Source organism: Accipiter gentilis, chromosome 8 (assembly GCF_929443795.1).
Source record: "Accipiter gentilis chromosome 8, bAccGen1.1, whole genome shotgun sequence".
Taxonomy (NCBI): Eukaryota; Metazoa; Chordata; class Aves; order Accipitriformes; family Accipitridae; genus Astur; species Astur gentilis.
The window spans coordinates 8,347,340-8,365,071 of record NC_064887.1 but is presented as its reverse complement, the minus strand read 5'-3'; the positions used below and the strand labels follow the sequence as shown (position 1 = coordinate 8,365,071).

Below are 17,732 nucleotides of genomic sequence, written 5' to 3'. Positions count from 1 at the left end.
CATCTTCCGTACCCCATCCCAAACTGCTTGGGGGGGAGGGGGTTAAACCCAAAAAGTGCTAGCTCGCTGATAGTTATGGTAGCAGAGCTCTTGCGTTGGGCGCCCTTGGTGCGACACTCTGCCAAAAACCTTCTGTTTCCCACCTGTGTTCTCCCATAGCCTGCGCAGGGGCTACCTGCCGCGGAGCCGGCCAGCCACCTCCTGCAGCTGCTTCTCCCAGTGAAGAAATGGGATGATGTGCAAGGCCAGGTGGTGAGGGGAGGGTGTACGCAGAGATTTGCTATACTCTGATTTGTGAGGTAGCTGGGAAAATGAAATAACAGCGGTGAAGGCACAGAGAGGGCTTAGGTGTTCTGTGAAGGAGAGGAGATGGAGGGACTGAAGAGGTGGAAGATGCTGGTAGGAGCTGAGCATGTTGGACTGTGTCAAAGAGAAGTTTGCATTTTTAAGTTTCCCTGCACCCTGTGTGCTCTGCCTGCTCATCAGCTGCCTTCAGATGTGCTCAGCTGTGTTTATACCCAAGCTTCAGCAGAGCTTTGTAGAGGTGTAAAAGCATGCACTCCTTTCCTTCCCTGAAAATTCAGATTACAGGCGTTTGCAAGCTGCAGGTTTGGGATGTGGTTGTTCTACAGTTCCTTTTAAAATAAGGTAATTGCTTATTCTGTTTTGTGGTAACTCAGGGTTAGTTGTAAGAGGGGTCATCTGCTGCGACTGCTGCACCTCGGGGCAAAGCCTTGGACAGGAAACTTTAAAGACGCCACAGACCTGGAAAGCCTCAACTAAGTTTACTTTGGTTTTGCTCTTCAGGATCCTCTGTCTGTGTAACCTTCTGGACTTCGTAGTGCTTGTTAATAAATCCTCCTCTATCCTTTGTGCCTGTAGTGATGCTGCAGCTCAAAGGACCTTTCAGTCCTGCGTTTGAAGGTTCAGATTCGACGCTGCTGCTTTCAGCAACCACCAGAGAGTCTTTACCTGTTAGTTTTGTGCATCTTCTTAATCAAGATTTCTTTTAACTGCTTCAGTTTTTCCAATGAGTCCTTTTCATTCCATGCAGCTGGAGCAATTATTTCTCTTAGCCTTGCTCTTGGTACAGCCTGAGTGCTTCTAGGTTATTATCTATGGATGTCTTTCCTGAAATGATGGGATAGACCATTGTATCTTACCTGCAATCATAATTAATCCTAGTAAAATGGCATTAAATTGCTCAACAGTAAAGTGCATTGTCAGTTCCCTCCATCCCCCAGCCAAGGGTTTGGAGAAGAGAAAGGACAAAGCGGTGCAAGTGGCAGATGTGAAAATATTCCCTATTCTGGTCTTCAGCCTTTGGACCAGAGGGCTTCTGCATGTGCTTATTCTGCCAAAGCATGTAGCTTTCACAGGAGGGTTTCTCAAATCTGTGTTTTTGCACAAAATTAGGGCATGGACGAGGGCCTGGAAGTGGCCGTGGGGAAACATCTCTTCTGGCTGTAGCCCATCCTCTGGTGTTAAGCAGATTTTACTTCTAGGTCTACAGGTGCGTGAAACAAGTGAGATAGTACTTGCTTGCACGTGTGAAGCTCTTTGGTTGTGTTAAAGCACTTCCAGTGTGTACCAGTGGAATAAAAGGCAGCAAGTGAAGGAAGGGTTGTCCCCATTTTACATGTTTGGACCTTAGGCGGAAAAAAAAGTGACTCACCCCAAAAGTCATGCGAGAAATCTTACATCTCAGCGTCACGCGGAAAGACAAAGCGAAGTCTTTCAGAATTAAGGTCAGCAAGAAGTTTAGTATTTTTGAATGTTACACAAACTTTTTTGAAAGCTGCCCAGGGAGTCGCTTAACACCGACTGCACCTTACCTGCTTGTGGCTGGAGAGATGTCCCAGGGAGGGCCGGTACCATCGGTGGGTGGTTTGGTGGCCTGTGGGTGCCCGTGCTGCCATGCAGCACTCTCCGATCAAAGGCTCCCGACTAGTCCCACGTTCCCCAGGTGAGTAACGCTAGATGCAGAGCAGGTCACACACCTCCTTGGAGAAGTTTTGGTTTTGAAAGGCGGGAGCTGCTAGGTTGCTTGTCAGCAGGTGTTTTGGCTGGGGCAGGGTGGCTCTGCTGGCGGAGCACATCGTTCCGGGGAAGGATGATGCCGTTCTTCGGAGCAGACAGGAGTTGAGTTTGGGGAGGAGGCTTCTAGAAATGGACTTACTGTTTGAGAAGTCCAGGATTAGGATATGAGCTGAAGGCATCTCTTACAATGAGCAGCAGTGAAGTGGTTAAGTGTCAGTGTTTAAATGGTTGCTGTTAGATGTCCAGCGCCTTGCCTCTGTAAGACAAATGGGATGCGTTCATGCCTCTGGGTGCCTTTGCTGTGGGCTCTGACCAGAGCGCTTCAATTTATGTTCTGAAGAGTCTCGAGGTTAGAAATGTATCAGAAAGTTTTCTAAGTGGGAAAATGGGTAGGAAATCAATAGGGAAGATAATTACTTTAACTTGGAGATACTTTCTGTGCTCCTGAACGAAAATGTGCATTACCATGGAAGATATGAAATGCTGGACCTTATGACTCTGCAGTGGTGTTTGGAGACAGTGGTGCAGCCTCTTGAGGTGCCTGTTTTATACTGAAGAGAAGCCCTTACACAGGCTAATGCTCAATGTCAGATGAGAAATATCCTAGCAAATGTTTTTCACAGTTAGTATATATATATTTATAGAAACTAACATCGGAGGCCAGCAAGCCATAAAATGAATTGTACAATATTTTATCTTCCTTGCAAATTTGACCAAAGAACTCCTAAATGATCTTATGCAGTGAAATATAACACCATCATTCGACCTCCAACTGTCATACAAGTGGACAGACTTTTTAATGCTGAGAAATGCCTGGGTCAAACAGTAGTTTGGCATTTTCCAGCTCATTTATTTGAATTTTTTGTGGTGGTTAGGATTTCAATATTCTTCTCTTTTTCAACACCCTATTTCATTACAGGGTGCTAACACTGCCGTGAGCAAAAAAAAAAAAAAAAAAAAAATCATTCTTAAGTGTGAACATAAAGAATTAATGCAGCATCCTCACCCAGTGCTTTGCGGTTTTCAGTGATAAAATGGGAGCCGGTTTTGGCTCCCATTTTAACTTTCACAGCACAAGGAGCTGGAGGGTAAGGGTGGGCGATTTCTTCCTTTGATAGCTAATACACAGGAAGACATCCCGTCCTCAGTACTAACTGAATAATAGCTTGCAAGCAGGATGGCACAGTCTAACCGATCAATTTGTCATTGGCTGACCTGAGAGGGAAGATGAAAAAGATTCAAAAGCAGATAAATAATTGACATTACTAGCCTTGAGTCCATTCAGCTCACAACCTTTTCTCCTTGATATTAAAGACGGCTGAGTTGCTTTTGGCAGCTTCTTTCTTTGGCCCAGGCTCCCCTGCAACCTGAATGTTTGATGGCAGGAGGAAATAAAAATTAGACCTGAGCAGCAATTGGTGTTTACATGTGCTGTGAGTAGATGGATTTGTGAGTGTGTGCAGTCTCTCCTTCCACTGTGTGTCTGCGTGGCCCACTCGCAGAGAATTTTCTGTATGTTGAAGTATATAGATATAAAAAATGTCAGGCACTCAGTGCTCTGGGAAGTAGTGGTTTTTGCATATCCCAATACTTTTCAACTTTCCTGTAATGTGGCATTTGGTTAATGAATGTGCCAGAGTGAGAAAACCCAAAGGAAACCCCTGGCTGTTTTCCCAGGAACTTTATTAATTTTGCAGCTCTCAGTTTTGAGGAATAGGTAAGGTCCCTGCCCCCACTCCAGAGAGGCTCTGAAGTGTTTTTTAAACTGTTATTCCTAAAGTAGGTTAAACTGTAGGTGTCTGAACTCTTACAGTACCCTCTCAAGGTAAGGCAGGTGCAGCGTGTGGAGAGAATGTCCGCTTTTCCGAATGCCCTGGCACGGGGTATAAATGAGAAGCCACTGACACGAGACCACCAAACCAAGCACGGTCAAAACCAGTGATTTTTCGGCACGGTATCTGTAGGTGACAGCACAGCGTAGTTGTCCGTGGTTTCCCCAAGCACTTGGCTTCATCTTAGTTACATAAAAGCCGAGTGGGTGCCGTGCGTGTTCTGGTCCTGGAGCATCCGAGCGGGGTTTGGGACCAGCGATCCGGTGGCTGCAGTGCTGCACCCCATCGGGAGCTCGTGGGCTGTGAGGTCCTGAGTCGCTGAGGCACAAAATAGTTTCCACCCCAAGATCCTTCTCCCTTTCAGCACTGATCTCGGCACCTGAAGGTTTCTCTGCTTGTTACGTCTGCTTGTGCCTTTGTGCTGTGCCTGAGCTTGATGCAAATGTTCTATCTAACCTCTTTTTCACATTTCTTTCCCTAAATTTTTCCACCTCCTCTCTCTAGCCTTCTCTGTAAATGTTAGATTTTAAAGGTTATGTACAAACATGTAAGTTGTAAAGAAGTTGCCAAAAGCCTTAAAGTCTAGAATCTTTAGAGTTTGTCTGCTATTATGCAGAGAAGATTGTGGAAGCAAATATTAGTCATTAACATCATTTTCTGTGTTGAGTCAACATCTATTTTTAGGTGTGGAGCACATAAAGACAACTCTTTGACACATAAAACACATCAAGACATCCATTTGACATCATTTATGTTTGGGCTAAGGCTCAGGAAGAGGGGAAGACAGTTGCTGAATGCATTGTATTTGTGATGGGACACACACACACACACACACACCATTTCCTTCCAAAACACATTTTAAGACATAATGCAGGAAGGTACTGATCTGTTTATATTTATATAAATCAAGATGAAGTGCAAAATATTCAGGTCTGGATCCAATGCTATTTCAGATGTGCTGCGAAGTAATTCTTCATGATCCGTGCTGAATACTTGCCATTAGGCTTTATCCAGGAAGTATTTCTATTATGTTAAATGTGTGTATTCTAAATGTATATATTATTTTTAAAGTGCATAAGGCTTTTTATGCATATATTATAATTATAAATCTGATTCATAGGTAGAAGAGCAGTTAAGAGAGTCTTGATTTAGTAATTTTCCAGCAGCATACATGCAGAGCCTCAGCTAGATTTTCTTGTTTGCTTGGCCATAATATTTTATGGTCTGGTTCTGGCCTTACAGTGCAAGGGAACTTCTTGTGATAAATTGCAGATACGACAATGAGTGTCAGTGTACAGTTCCCCGAGCAGATGTTCATTTAGTCTAATTTCACCAGTACTTTACTGTTCATCCAGAACAGATCTTGCCAGCTCAGGATGAAAACACAAAGAGAGAGAGCACAAAAGATCGCTCTGCAAATAACCTGATCTGTTTCAGACACTTGGGGGGGGCGGCGAAGAAAAACATGCTGGAACTTCAGAGTGCTACGTATGTGCTAAGGTTATTACATGTTAGATACAGTAAATCATCCATACACCCACAACCCATAGGGGTAAATTTACAAAGCCATGCGTAGGAAGCTGCACATTAATCTACCTCTGAACAATAGTTACTTTATGACTGCACTTAAAGAACCCTTGCGTCTGTTTTTAAGGTCTCTCTAGCTCTTCCTTTGTTCTGCCAGCCTTTCCTGGCTTGGTTGGTTTTGCAGAACAGGTAGCATCTGAACTTGAGGGTTACTGCTTGTGAAAGAAGAGAAAATAATCTGTCCATTTAAAATGCGGAGGGTGGCTCTAGTTTACTAATCTGCCTTTCCTTTTCTTCAATCCATAGGTGTCGTATGCCCGTCCAAGTTCAGCATCAATCAGAGATGCGAACTTGTATGTCAGCGGCCTTCCGAAAACAATGACCCAGAAAGAATTAGAGCAGTTATTCTCACAATATGGGCGCATCATCACCTCACGGATTCTGGTTGATCAAGTCACAGGTTAAAAGAAAACTTTTCTCGATATGTGCATATTTTTCTGGAAATGGCAAAATTGTAAACGCTTGCTGGCAGTTGGGTTTAAGACAATACGACTTCTCGTGTAAAATGCTGGTTCTTTACAAGTGTGCCTGTTTGGAGGCATAACTGCTGGCTTTTTAATGAGGGATCTCAAAATGCAGAATGTTGTTTACTTAAAATCGTTATATTAAATACAGTAGGGGCTGATTTTGGAGAATACAGATGGGGAAGAGCATTTTTCTTTATAGGATTTCCTTAATTTGCAAGCCATGTATTCTGTGAAGTCAAAACCAACATTCAGTTTATGTTCATTACGCAGATGAGGCTGTTCCTACAAATATTCATCTGTTCACATGTCTTTACTTCCCAGGGGTTTCTCGAGGTGTGGGATTTATCCGTTTTGATAAGAGAATAGAGGCAGAAGAAGCCATAAAGGGACTAAATGGCCAGAAGCCCAGTGGTGCTACAGAACCAATTACTGTGAAGTTTGCCAATAACCCCAGCCAGAAAACAAGCCAGGCACTCCTTTCACAGCTGTATCAGTCTCCCAACAGACGCTACCCTGGACCACTTCACCACCAGGCTCAGAGATTCAGGTAATTACCTGGAAAAGAACTGAAGTTCCACCAGTGATGACAATGTGGGGCAGGTGCTGCGCAGGAAAATATGCTTTAGTTGCGTAGGCTGACCTGATTTTCTTTGTAAAATTAAATATTCTTTCCTGGAGAATGAGGAGGAAAATCTGCTGACAGCAGTAGTCATGTTGTATTTACTAAAACAGCTGAAGTACTGTACAATCAGATCTCATGAAGGCTCATAGAAAAAGGAAAGACAGAATAGAGTTACACTGATAATCAGATGAGCAGTGACTATCCTGTTCTTTCTCATTTTTTCGGTAATGCTTTTATTTTCTGCTATATTATTACAGTTTTGATGCAGCTTAGACTTTGATGTTAATGACAGTGGATTGGTAGCAGGGAAAAAGCTGAGTCTGTTCCAGTCAGCAGCAGTATCATTAAATTTATTAGCCTGAGATATCTGCTCTTAGTATAAAGAGACCTTGTGTTAGTCTTTGGTGTGATACTTCAGCTACTTTCGGGGATGTTTTATGCTTTGCATTCTGAATATACTGTTTCCATCTGATCCATAAGCCAGAGTTAGCAATACATGATGTTCTCATTACTTTTTTATTTAATAGTCATTTTCAGGCAACCTAGCATTCAAATAAAAAGTCTGCCGTCAAAAAAGAAAACTTGGACATACATAACTGAGTTGCCTACTGGCTTTAGAAAATTATTCAAAAGCAATTTTATTTTTTCAGTGATGAAAAGTGCTAATGAATTAAAGGTCATAAAAAAAGTCAGTCATTGGCTACACTAAATTTACACTTGTTTGTCTTTAGCATGCAGCTGTGTCCATTGAGGTTATCACTGAATCCTTCCATGGGTAGAAGGTCTTTGTTGTGCTCCCATGGAAAGCAGATGATTATATTCTGGAAAATTTGGTGGTCATTTAGGTTGACATATCGTGGAGGATTAATACTAAATATGTATAATATAGAGGGGAGGATGTGTTATGTTAAAGCAGTTAGAATCAAGAATTTTTCCAGTTCCAGCGATTTTGGACTGTAACATTTTCTTCCCAAGTTCACTGTAAATATAAGGTGAACAGTGGAATTGTTTGCGAAAATCTCATACTAATATTGTCTAAAAAAGACAAATCAGAAGTGGATTTTTTAAAACCAAACCCTGGAAATTACGGTTTTCTCTAAGACTGTAGACAAGTTAAAAATGGCTTTAAATGCTGTGGTGGAAATTTAAGCACAACCTCAGACTTAACAAAGCAGGCTGGGAGTTGTTAGGCTCCTTAGATGTGTGGGAAACTTGTTGAACGTTTCTTCTTTGAAAATGGAACGCTATTAATAATAGTTCCATTGAGCGATCTTGCCATCTGTGAGACATTAACCCAAAGACCCTCCTTCTCTTTTCAGGCTGGACAATTTGCTTAATATGGCCTATGGCGTAAAGAGGTAATTAGAATTCCACAGATTGCCAGATGTCCGTGTTGGCACAGATTGGTGCTACAATTTATTTTTTTTAATTCACTAACTTTATTTTTTTTTTTAATTCCTTCTTTTCTTCCACCAGCATGTCAAATTCTTTTTAAGTTTGGACTTCAGTTGGTTTTGTTACTTTAAAGGCCACACACACAAATTCTGTGGGTTTTTTTCAACCTTTTTTTATTTACAGGTGGGCTTCTTAAATGGTTTAGGTGCAACAGCTACAAGCATTCAAACTGCAGTTGTCCTAAATGGTGCTTTTTCCAGAATCAGAACTATTAACTTAAGTTTTTAACTAATATCCGATCTGATAATGGAAAATTTAACAGTTCAAAACAAAAATTACGCTGCTGCTGTTGTCTAAATCTCACAGTTAAGACCTCATTGCTCCTACATCTGGCTTCACAGTTTGACTTGAAAATACAGCTGTGTGCACCTTAATCAGCCCTAAGTTTCTTTTGTTACAGGTTTAATACTTTGAAATTTTCTTGGTGCTTGAGATTTCTTTTTTTGTTTGTTTAAAATAGCTCTGTGTGTTTGTATGTATGTGCACGCATGTGTGATAAAGCTCGGCTGATTTATAAACATTTATGCTGTTTCATGAGGATGTTCAATGTTTGATCTGATAGCTAAAATGAGTTGACGTGTTGTTAGTGTTTCTTCTAATGGTACGCATCAATGCAAGCGAACCTTACAGCAAAACAAAGGTGTAGTCTTATTCCTGATGTTACCGTAAGATGTCCAGCCATCCCCCACAATTAAGATGAGAAAATACTTCTTAATCTTCTGAAATGGTCTACTCGCCACACTTGAGAATTATTTGAGCTTCTTTTTTTTTTTTTTTTTAAAGCTCATCCTGTAAAATGGTACGGTAAGTATGTCTTTACACTGGCTAGTAGAGGACAGTAACATACTGCCACAGTAGCTGTCACACAAATCACAAATGGTGAGACTACTTGCGAAAACAACAGTCGAAACAGAGGCAGTGTATCATCCCAGAAGCACTACTTCTGGTGTTCATTAGTACATTTGTTACACCTGCAATACCCTTAGTGGTGATGGTGATGTGATGAGTCAGAACTTCCCACCTGATTTTATCACACAGCTTCGCCTGCATTCTCCACTCTCGTTTGTTTCTTGATATATTGCCAAAAACATGGCAAAACTCTCAGCCTCGAGTACCTGTCAGGTACAAGTCGGTGTCAGAAGGACGGGTTTGTTCAGGGAGCCTTCCCTGGGGTTTTGCTGCTGCTGCTTCCCTGGAGTTGCACTGGCGTGTGGTGCAGGACAAACAGGGCTTAGTCTGAACTAGTGAGGGTTTGAATTCTGATTCCATATTACCTGCCGAGGGAGAGAGAGTTACCTGCCTTTATAGGTTATGCATCTGCTTTCTTAATATTCAGAGTCTGCAACGTTAGTCTCAAGTCACAGCAGTGTTTAAGTTGTTTTGTAGGCATCTGAACTTAGTTCTTAACTCCTCCCAGCGAATCTTAGACTTGTGCTTGCACTAGCAAACCTTGTATTTACGAGCATAGGGTCACAAAAAAAATACCATATTGATAAAAATTCCTGAGACTGCTTCTGAAACATCTTGTAGTGTAGCATTCCTGGGTTTGGGGGTCGGTGCTTTCTTTCCCTGTTTTAAGTATGTGGTACTGGTGGAAAATGAGATCTGCTGATGTGGAACAAAGGTTTTACTGACGCGAATTTCGGATCACTAGCTAGTAGCAAAGCTACTTATGCAATAGGTTATCTTGTATTTGTGTCAATACGCTTGCACTAGTTTCGGGCATGTTTTCTTGGATTTACAGCAGCTCCTCTGCTCATGGTTCATAAAGAGTTGAAAGCTGCATAGCTCCCAAAGGTTTCCAGGGAAAAGCCACTCTCCAGTGAACTGTGTGGAACTTTAACCCTTTACTTCAGTGCAGCATTCCTCAAAAATGCAAAATGTTATATATAACCTACTGTGTGACATGCACAGCTTTGCATTGTACAGATTTTACAATAACATCACTTACAGGGTAGTGTATCGATTAGTGTTATACTTCATGTTAAATTTAAACATTGCGGAAAAGGAGCATTTGCTGGCTTACGTATGTTACTCGCACAGTTGACGCTTGTCAGCAATGGGCTTAAAGTCCCATCTTCCAAATTTCAGAAGAGGTTGAAGCTGTTGGTTCATACAAGCTCTCAGTCCTGGCCTTATTTACAATTCCACATACAGTGGCAGGAGCAGTATAAATTGGCCTTGTCCAGCTGTCTTTGTTTTCAGCAGCTGGGGAAATACTGTGGGTTAGAGCCATGCTGAACTATTACGATAATGTTACTAGTTTCAGTATGCAGGAGAGAAACTAAAAGACGTTGAGAGTAGGATTTGCAAAAGTGAAGTTCAGTTGGAAAATTGCCATCCATTTTTAATAAACTGTCTGCAAACCTGTATGTATGTCTGAACATCTAATGCTGTGAGCATTTGTGAACTGCTCATTTATAGCATAGCTACACCCCAGTGATGTTCCTCAGCTTAAGATGAATATTCCAAGTGTCTCGAATATACGTATAAAGTGCCATCGGGAGTCCCCAGCATGGTGAGCAGCCATCAAGTGTGTAGTTTCTCGTATGGTTATTTAATATACACTGCAAAATACTGTGCGGATTGCTAAATGTATGTGGAAATACTACCAGTGTAAAAGGAGAAGTTTTGGAGAGCACAAGAGCTTACTCAGCAGCTCAGAACCGCCCCCCCCCCCCCCCCCCCTCCCTCAGTCATCACTCAGAAAATCTTGAGGAATTATTATTCAGTTCTGGTATTAATACTCATCATATTGAAGGTACATGTGAAACTGGATTTTTATTAAGACGTTTCCTCTGTGCAGTTGTTATTTTAAAACATATCCCAAAGTGTAGCTTCAGAAAGCGTGTCATTTTTTTTTTTTTCAAACTCATGAAAGGAAAATTATGTTGATCCTGAGGGCTGATACTGCTTAACATCTTCATTAATATCCTGAGTCATGGGCTGCGATGCACCCTCCTTGCATTAACGGGTGACACTAAATTGGTGAGGGAGCAGGGGCAGTCACTGTGCTGTCGGCCACGGCTGCCACTGGGGAGACCTTGACAAGCTGGAGGAACATGGTAAAATTCAGGAAAAGCAAATGCAGAGTTTAGCCCCTGACTGCTGTCTTCAGCTACCTACAAGGGGCATTAAAAAGAAGATGAAGCCAAGCTCTTCTCAGAGGTCAACTGCAAAAGGACGAGAGTCAACAGTAACGGGCTGCAGCAGGCGCAATTCAACTGAGTATAAGGGAAAATCACTCGCAGTGAGGATGGTGGAGCCCTGGAGCAGGAGCTGCAGGAGTGGAGTTCCCGTCCTTGGAGACTTTCAAAACTTCCTTCTGCGAGGCCATGAGCAGCAGATCCAATGCGAGAAGTTAGCCTCATGTTGAGCAGGAGGTTGTTCAGATGACCTGCATAGGTCCAGCCCAGCCTATGTTATTCTGTGATGGTTGTGTTCATCAGCGTACTGCCTGGCCTTGGCTTCCCGGTTCAGATGTTGAAGTGAAAGAAAACAGGTCCCAAACGACAATGGGGGGAGGGAAGTTAGGGTGCTACATTAGATTTCTAGGAGCTTGGCTCTGCATTGGCTATTCGAAGACCTAAGATCCTGTTACGGACATGAAGTCTCACAGTATGAAGGTATTAGTTGACATGCTCATTGATTACATTTATGCACTCACTTACTCTACGATAGCTGCATAAGTCTTCTTTAATATGCGGCCAGCTTTAGGACTTCTTTCTTAACTGGATTTTTTCCCAGTGTATGTCAATTAAGGACTATGTTAGGAGGAGAATTAAAATCTACCACTTGAAGACGTCTCTCTAAATCTAATAGTATTTCTGGCTAAAGAGGCTACTGTTATAGCTGAATCCTGGCAGTGCCATTTTATACTAATCTTTAAAATAAGTCTTGAAGTTTGTTTGATTTATTCCCCCCCCCCCCCCGCCCCAAAACTAGTAAGAGGTAAAGCATTAGATCTCCATTGCCCTGAAACTATGTTATTTTTCAGTGATGGGAATAAGTGGCAAATTCCTACAGGCCTTTTTAAATGAACTTGTGTTTATAGCAGCATGTGCAGGCCCTTCTTGACTTAGCTTGTCCTTAAGCATTTCTTTTATTAGATCTTTGTATACGTCTAAGTAGGGCTTATCCTTGAAGGGAGATGCATTTATGCCCAGATTTGGTCTGTTGATTTACAGCAGCTCCTTCCGCTTACGTAGGAGTTAGAGACCAAGGGTGGCTATGTAGGCATCTTCCAGGGATAGGATCAAGAACCTTCATTAACATTGGCTTATTTATTTTAAAGTCTTGGTTCCGTGTACCTTGTGCCAAGAGATATATTTAGAATAGACCCCTCTTTTTACTTGGTAGGTTTTCTCCGATCACAATTGATGGTATGACGAGCCTTGTTGGAATGAATATCCCTGGTCACACTGGGACTGGATGGTGCATCTTCGTCTACAACTTGTCTCCCGACTCAGATGAGAGCGTGCTGTGGCAGTTGTTTGGTCCCTTTGGAGCAGTCAATAATGTCAAGGTGATCCGTGATTTCAACACCAACAAGTGCAAGGGATTTGGCTTTGTCACCATGACCAACTACGACGAAGCTGCCATGGCGATTGCCAGCCTTAATGGATACCGTTTAGGAGACAGAGTATTGCAAGTTTCCTTTAAAACCAATAAAACCCACAAATCCTGAATTTCATATCCTTACTTACTAAAATATATATATATAAATATATATACGAACAAAACAAAAAAAAAAAAAACTCTTCAAGGCTTATATTCAACCATGGACTTTATAAGCCAGTGTTGCCTAAGTATTAAAACATTGGATATCCTGTGAGGAACAGGAAAGGATTTTATAATGCTTAGAAAAAAAAAAAAAACCTTTGATGCATTGAATGTTCTTTCATAGCTGTCGTTGTTGAATATAATATACATAGATAACAATGTGCAGGGATTTTTACCCGGCCAGCTAGTTTTACTACCTTCCTTGAAGGTGGGTCTTTTTAAGATGACCATTCACTCATTTGAAAAAATAATAAAACAAAAACAATTTTTACGAACTAATGGGATTAAAAGCAAGAAAAAATTTTTGTTTTTCTTTTCTTTTTTCAAAACATTGATTGAATCAGATTGGTAAACCCCCCACATAAATTAAAGAGGAACAATAAAAATTGCAAAAAGAAGAACATAATTTTGCAACTTTTTTTATTTTTCCTTTTTTCTTTTGTATCATGTGAACTAAACAGTCTTCTGTTAGGGAATGGGGTAAAGGGGGATACCTGATGACATAACAATTTAAATAACATTAACAATGTTGCCAAAGAGGTGGTCTCTTTGCTGAAAATGGGTTTCAAGAAAAATCTATTTTTATAAAATATAAAGAATTTTTACAAGAGAATCTGGATTTGAGAAAAAATATTTTGACTGGCTAATTTAGGGGAAATTGACAACTTTGTCATGTTCATACTGCACTGGTAACTTTTTAGAGATCAAGATGTGTGTTTTAAACTGGATTAGTAGATTGTTTTTTGAAGGATGGGCTACAAACAGATGATCTTCGTATCTTTTCATAGCATGTAATAAAAATATTAAATACAGTACGGGAGAGTGTTCTTCCCAGGCACGCAGTTACCCACAGTCAAAACCCAAAAGCAAGGAGATGAGTTGCAAGACGGTTTTTCTTTAAGTCATCAGTATGGGATATCAGCAGAACAAAAGTTAAAAAAAATTAATTTTTTGATCAAAAACTTCCTTGGTTTGAGCAGTAGGTGCTACAAAATTATTTACATATCTTAGTATCATAGTTAAATGTAATGTGTTTAGAAAAAATACATTTGCTTTAAATTTGTTAAGAATTTTCAAATTCACTTTATAGCCCAAGCTAATATAATTGGGCTGTGTTGGCACATTTGGAACACTGTTTATGTTGCTTGAAACACTTATTTATTTAATTGCCGATGTGATGCATATGGCCAAAATCAAATATAGCTAGTTTGGCTAGTCTACTTATTTGTTTACTTAAACTATGGGAAGAAGCATATTATTGTGTCATTTTGTTGTGTGTGTATGTGTATATATAATATAAATATATATATATATAAAGTTATTTTTTCTTTTGGTTAATTTATTATAAGTTGTAACACTTTGCTAGTTTTGTTTGTATATGTCTTAAAATGTTTTCTTATGATACTTAAGTGACAGAGGTATCAAGGTAACTTGTGTAGAAATATTGTTTGATATATTGTCATGTTTGTTGTGAATATTTTTTCTTACTGCACAGTAGAAAAGAAAACAACTGGGTCTTTATTTTAATGTAATTCAGATTGGGGAAAACAGAGCTAAGGGAACAAAATGACTGAGGGGGTGCTCTCCCATGTCCAGTGCACTGATCATTTTAGTATGTTTGTGCTTTGTATGGTTATATATTTAAAACAAAAAAGGGTCATGCTCTTCCCTGAGTACTAGAAACAGTTACTCGCTATGCATAATCTAGTTGATAGTTAAATTTGCTATTGCTTTTCTTGTCTTGTTATATAAAATCTTTTCAATACAAGTTTAGTCTTAATGGTAATAAAACGTTATGGTTATTTATAACTTGTGCTTATTTTGTGCATTTTTTCCATGCTATACCCACTAACTGCATGTAGACTAAGTATTGTTTTTTCACACTGAAGAGGCAAACTTTTGTAGTAGACAAATAACTAAAGCAAAGGCTGCATCATAATTTTATCAGTTTTTTACTTTAACAATGTTAGATTTTAGTTTAAAGGAACACTCATTCAATGTTCAGGGAAACCTTTATACATCATCTGCTATGAATGAGCGCAGTTTGCTGGGAAAGTTTTGATGCATTTGCTAAGCATTAGTGGGGAAGGCATGTCAGAATCTTTTCTCTACGATGTGTTTTACTATCTGAATAATAATAATAATTTAAAAAAATCTTTCTTAGGACCAGGCAGTTGTATACTTTAGTTATAATGAATGACTTCATGTTAACCTTGCTAGTTTAGATCATTTCTGAGGGAAAGTATTGTAAATGTTTTTTTCATAACCTTGTTGTGTTTGAATTATTTGTACTTTAATTGTCCAGACAATAAATGAAAGTGTGTAGAATGGCTATGGACTTTCCACCTTTTTAACCGTGTTCAGATGTTTTAGTAATCCCAGCTGCACCTCAAATGAGGTAGATGTTAGAGTCTGATTTCAGAAGCAAGGTCTCCAAGAGAGAAATGTACTAGTCAAACCAGATGAGCATATTCATTATTTGTTTTTCCTTCGGAAGGTTAGAAAGAATCGGCCATTTAATTTAAGATGTTGAACACCAAATACCAAACTGTAACTGTAACTTTATTTATTTGAATGTGGAAGATACTGAAGGATTTCTACTATATACAGTATTTTTACACAATGAAAATATAAACTCAGTCAGTATCAACACTTAACAAAAGTAGCGAGCAAATTTCAGCGTTAATACAGTTTTTAAGCCATCATTTAGTTTGACTTTTCTATGAATATGCTATGAATGTCATGCAATATGAAACACTGTACATACTATCTGTACAACAGTATATATGATCACACTCCAAATTTGATTCTTTTCACCATGTGTTATAACTAGAGTTGATACTTCTTTCAGTTGACTTGTTTGAATCCCATTAATACAAATATTCACTTCATGTTTATGTTCTGTAACATTCACTAATTGAGAATATGTACCTTGTAAAACTGCAGCGTTGCATTTCGTAACAGATTAGGAAAACTATATCAGAGGGCTGGATGGACTGTGTGGTTCTTCAGCTCCTTCACCTATTAATAAACTCGTGTTTTTGTGAGATTAAGTTACCATGTTGGTTATAATAATTAATTGCAGGCCACAGAATGAGTTTGTTCTTAAATTTACAGCTTGCTCAATTCGTCCTTAAACCAACCTGACCATGCCATAGTAAAATGCAGAAGTTATTAATTTGTTCTGTTTAAAGACTTGGCTCCGAAAACCATCATTCTTCCATCTATCTATATATATGTATATACACACAGTTTTGATATATACAGGTATATATTACGTACACTTCACCACATAGTGTAGCATGCACCAGCCCATTTAAAAAAACCTGCACTTTCCGTTTAAGAAAGTGTTTGTTATAAAATAACACTATCTACATTACAGCGTTTGTTAGGTTCATTGCCTAATTTTTTTCCTGTCCTTTCTTCTGTGTACCTTACACTTCAGAAAAGTAGTGAGCTAAAAATCACTGTACAGTCTAGGCAGAAAGGTGACTGTACATACTGGCACTTTGCTGTTGGCTTCAGAGGTCAGGTTTGGTCCAGATTATTTCCCCAGGTCCACTTAAAGGTTGGCTACTGATCCTTCCACGTCTCGGTCACGTAAGATATACCTATTTCTCCATTCTGCACAGCTTGCGTTAGTGAGCTTACCTAAGCTGTATGAGGGCTTACATGCACACGTACCACAAGAGAAAGGACTCTGCCCCTTTGAAGGATCCAAATGTCAGTTCAGTCCCCCTTTTGAGAGCATCACAAATGTACGCTGGATAAAAATGGTCACAGACGGGCCCTTGGTTCACTACACAGATCCTATGTGAGCATTTTTAGAAAGTCTTACTGAAACACAATTTCTGCCCAGCTGGGATCAGAACCAAATTTCACTAACACTCATTCAAAGTAATCAAGTTTTATATTTCTTTCCTGAAAGGGTAATCACTCTTTCTGCAATTAGCAAGCCTGCTGCATAAATGGAAAATCACCTGGGGGAGGGTGTTTCAAGTGCATTCACTTTATATTCCACTTTAGACTACCTTGGGCACAGTAATGGGCTTTGAATGAATGGAGAGGGGAGTGTATGTTGAAAATGATGGCTGGCGTATTCAAGATAGCAGTGAGCCACTCTTGAAATGTTTACGGTGGGAAGTCAGCTTACCTGGTGACGCTGAATTTGTAGCAACCCAACTGCAGACAAATATTCTGGTGCCATCAATGGTTTCCATTGGGATGGTGGGGCAGGGGGGGGGCTGGATGCACAGCACCTAGCAGAGGCTGCTACCTGGGTCCTTAAATCAGCCTCGGGGTAGTTGACGGGGAGAGGCACATCCAGAAGGTGTCCTGGGGAACCCCTTTCTCCATCGTCGGTAGCAGGAGCCAGGCAAGGCTGTTAACTGAACGCCTCTCACTTTCATGACCGCGGCTAGATGAGGAGGTAAAGCCAGGTCAGGGTGCGATGACACAGTAGATTAGCTCCCTGCCCTGGAGATCTTACAGACTGAGCTCGCTGCACAGAAGTAATTCGTTGTGCATACAGAGCAAAATGAAAGGAGATCAAATCCAGCATAACTTTACGAAAGCTCTGACATCTCGGACTAATCCAGTAGCTCCCTTCTAAAAATATCTGACTTCTTAAACCCAGAAGATGCGATGGAGCCGCTCCAGCTGAGCTTCAGTAACTCATAAGGGGGCATATCACTTGGAAACAAACAGGAGCTTCTGCAGGAAGGAAACAAAAAGCGACAACCGCACACAGGCACACGTACACACGCCCTGGGGGTGCTGCTCCCCGCCACCGCTGCAGTGCAGCCCCTGGCCGCGTGCGAAGGAGCTGGCTTCCATCCCACGTGCAGCGGGGTGGTAACTCCCACAACCGGGAGAACGCGTACGCTGGCGCGACGGGTACTTCGGAGCCCTTCCCCAGAAAGGCTGTGTGCCGCTGCGGTGCGCTTG

General features: G+C 40.6%; 1 protein-coding gene across 6 annotated transcripts in view; it reads left to right on the top strand.

Annotated features, from left to right (window-relative positions):
* Positions 1-15,777, top strand: part of ELAVL4 (ELAV like RNA binding protein 4) — a 67,117-nt gene extending 51,340 nt beyond the window's left edge. For all 6 annotated transcript variants that reach the window (XM_049808734.1, XM_049808733.1, XM_049808738.1 and 3 more), the window contains exons 4-7: positions 5,706-5,859; positions 6,248-6,473; positions 7,868-7,906; positions 12,363-15,777. In XM_049808734.1, coding sequence (XP_049664691.1) covers positions 5,706-5,859; positions 6,248-6,473; positions 7,868-7,906; positions 12,363-12,690 — 747 coding nt within the window. In that variant the 3' untranslated portion in view covers positions 12,691-15,777. The remainder of the gene's footprint in view (positions 1-5,705; positions 5,860-6,247; positions 6,474-7,867; positions 7,907-12,362) is intronic.
* Positions 15,778-17,732: the final 1,955 nt, after the last annotated feature.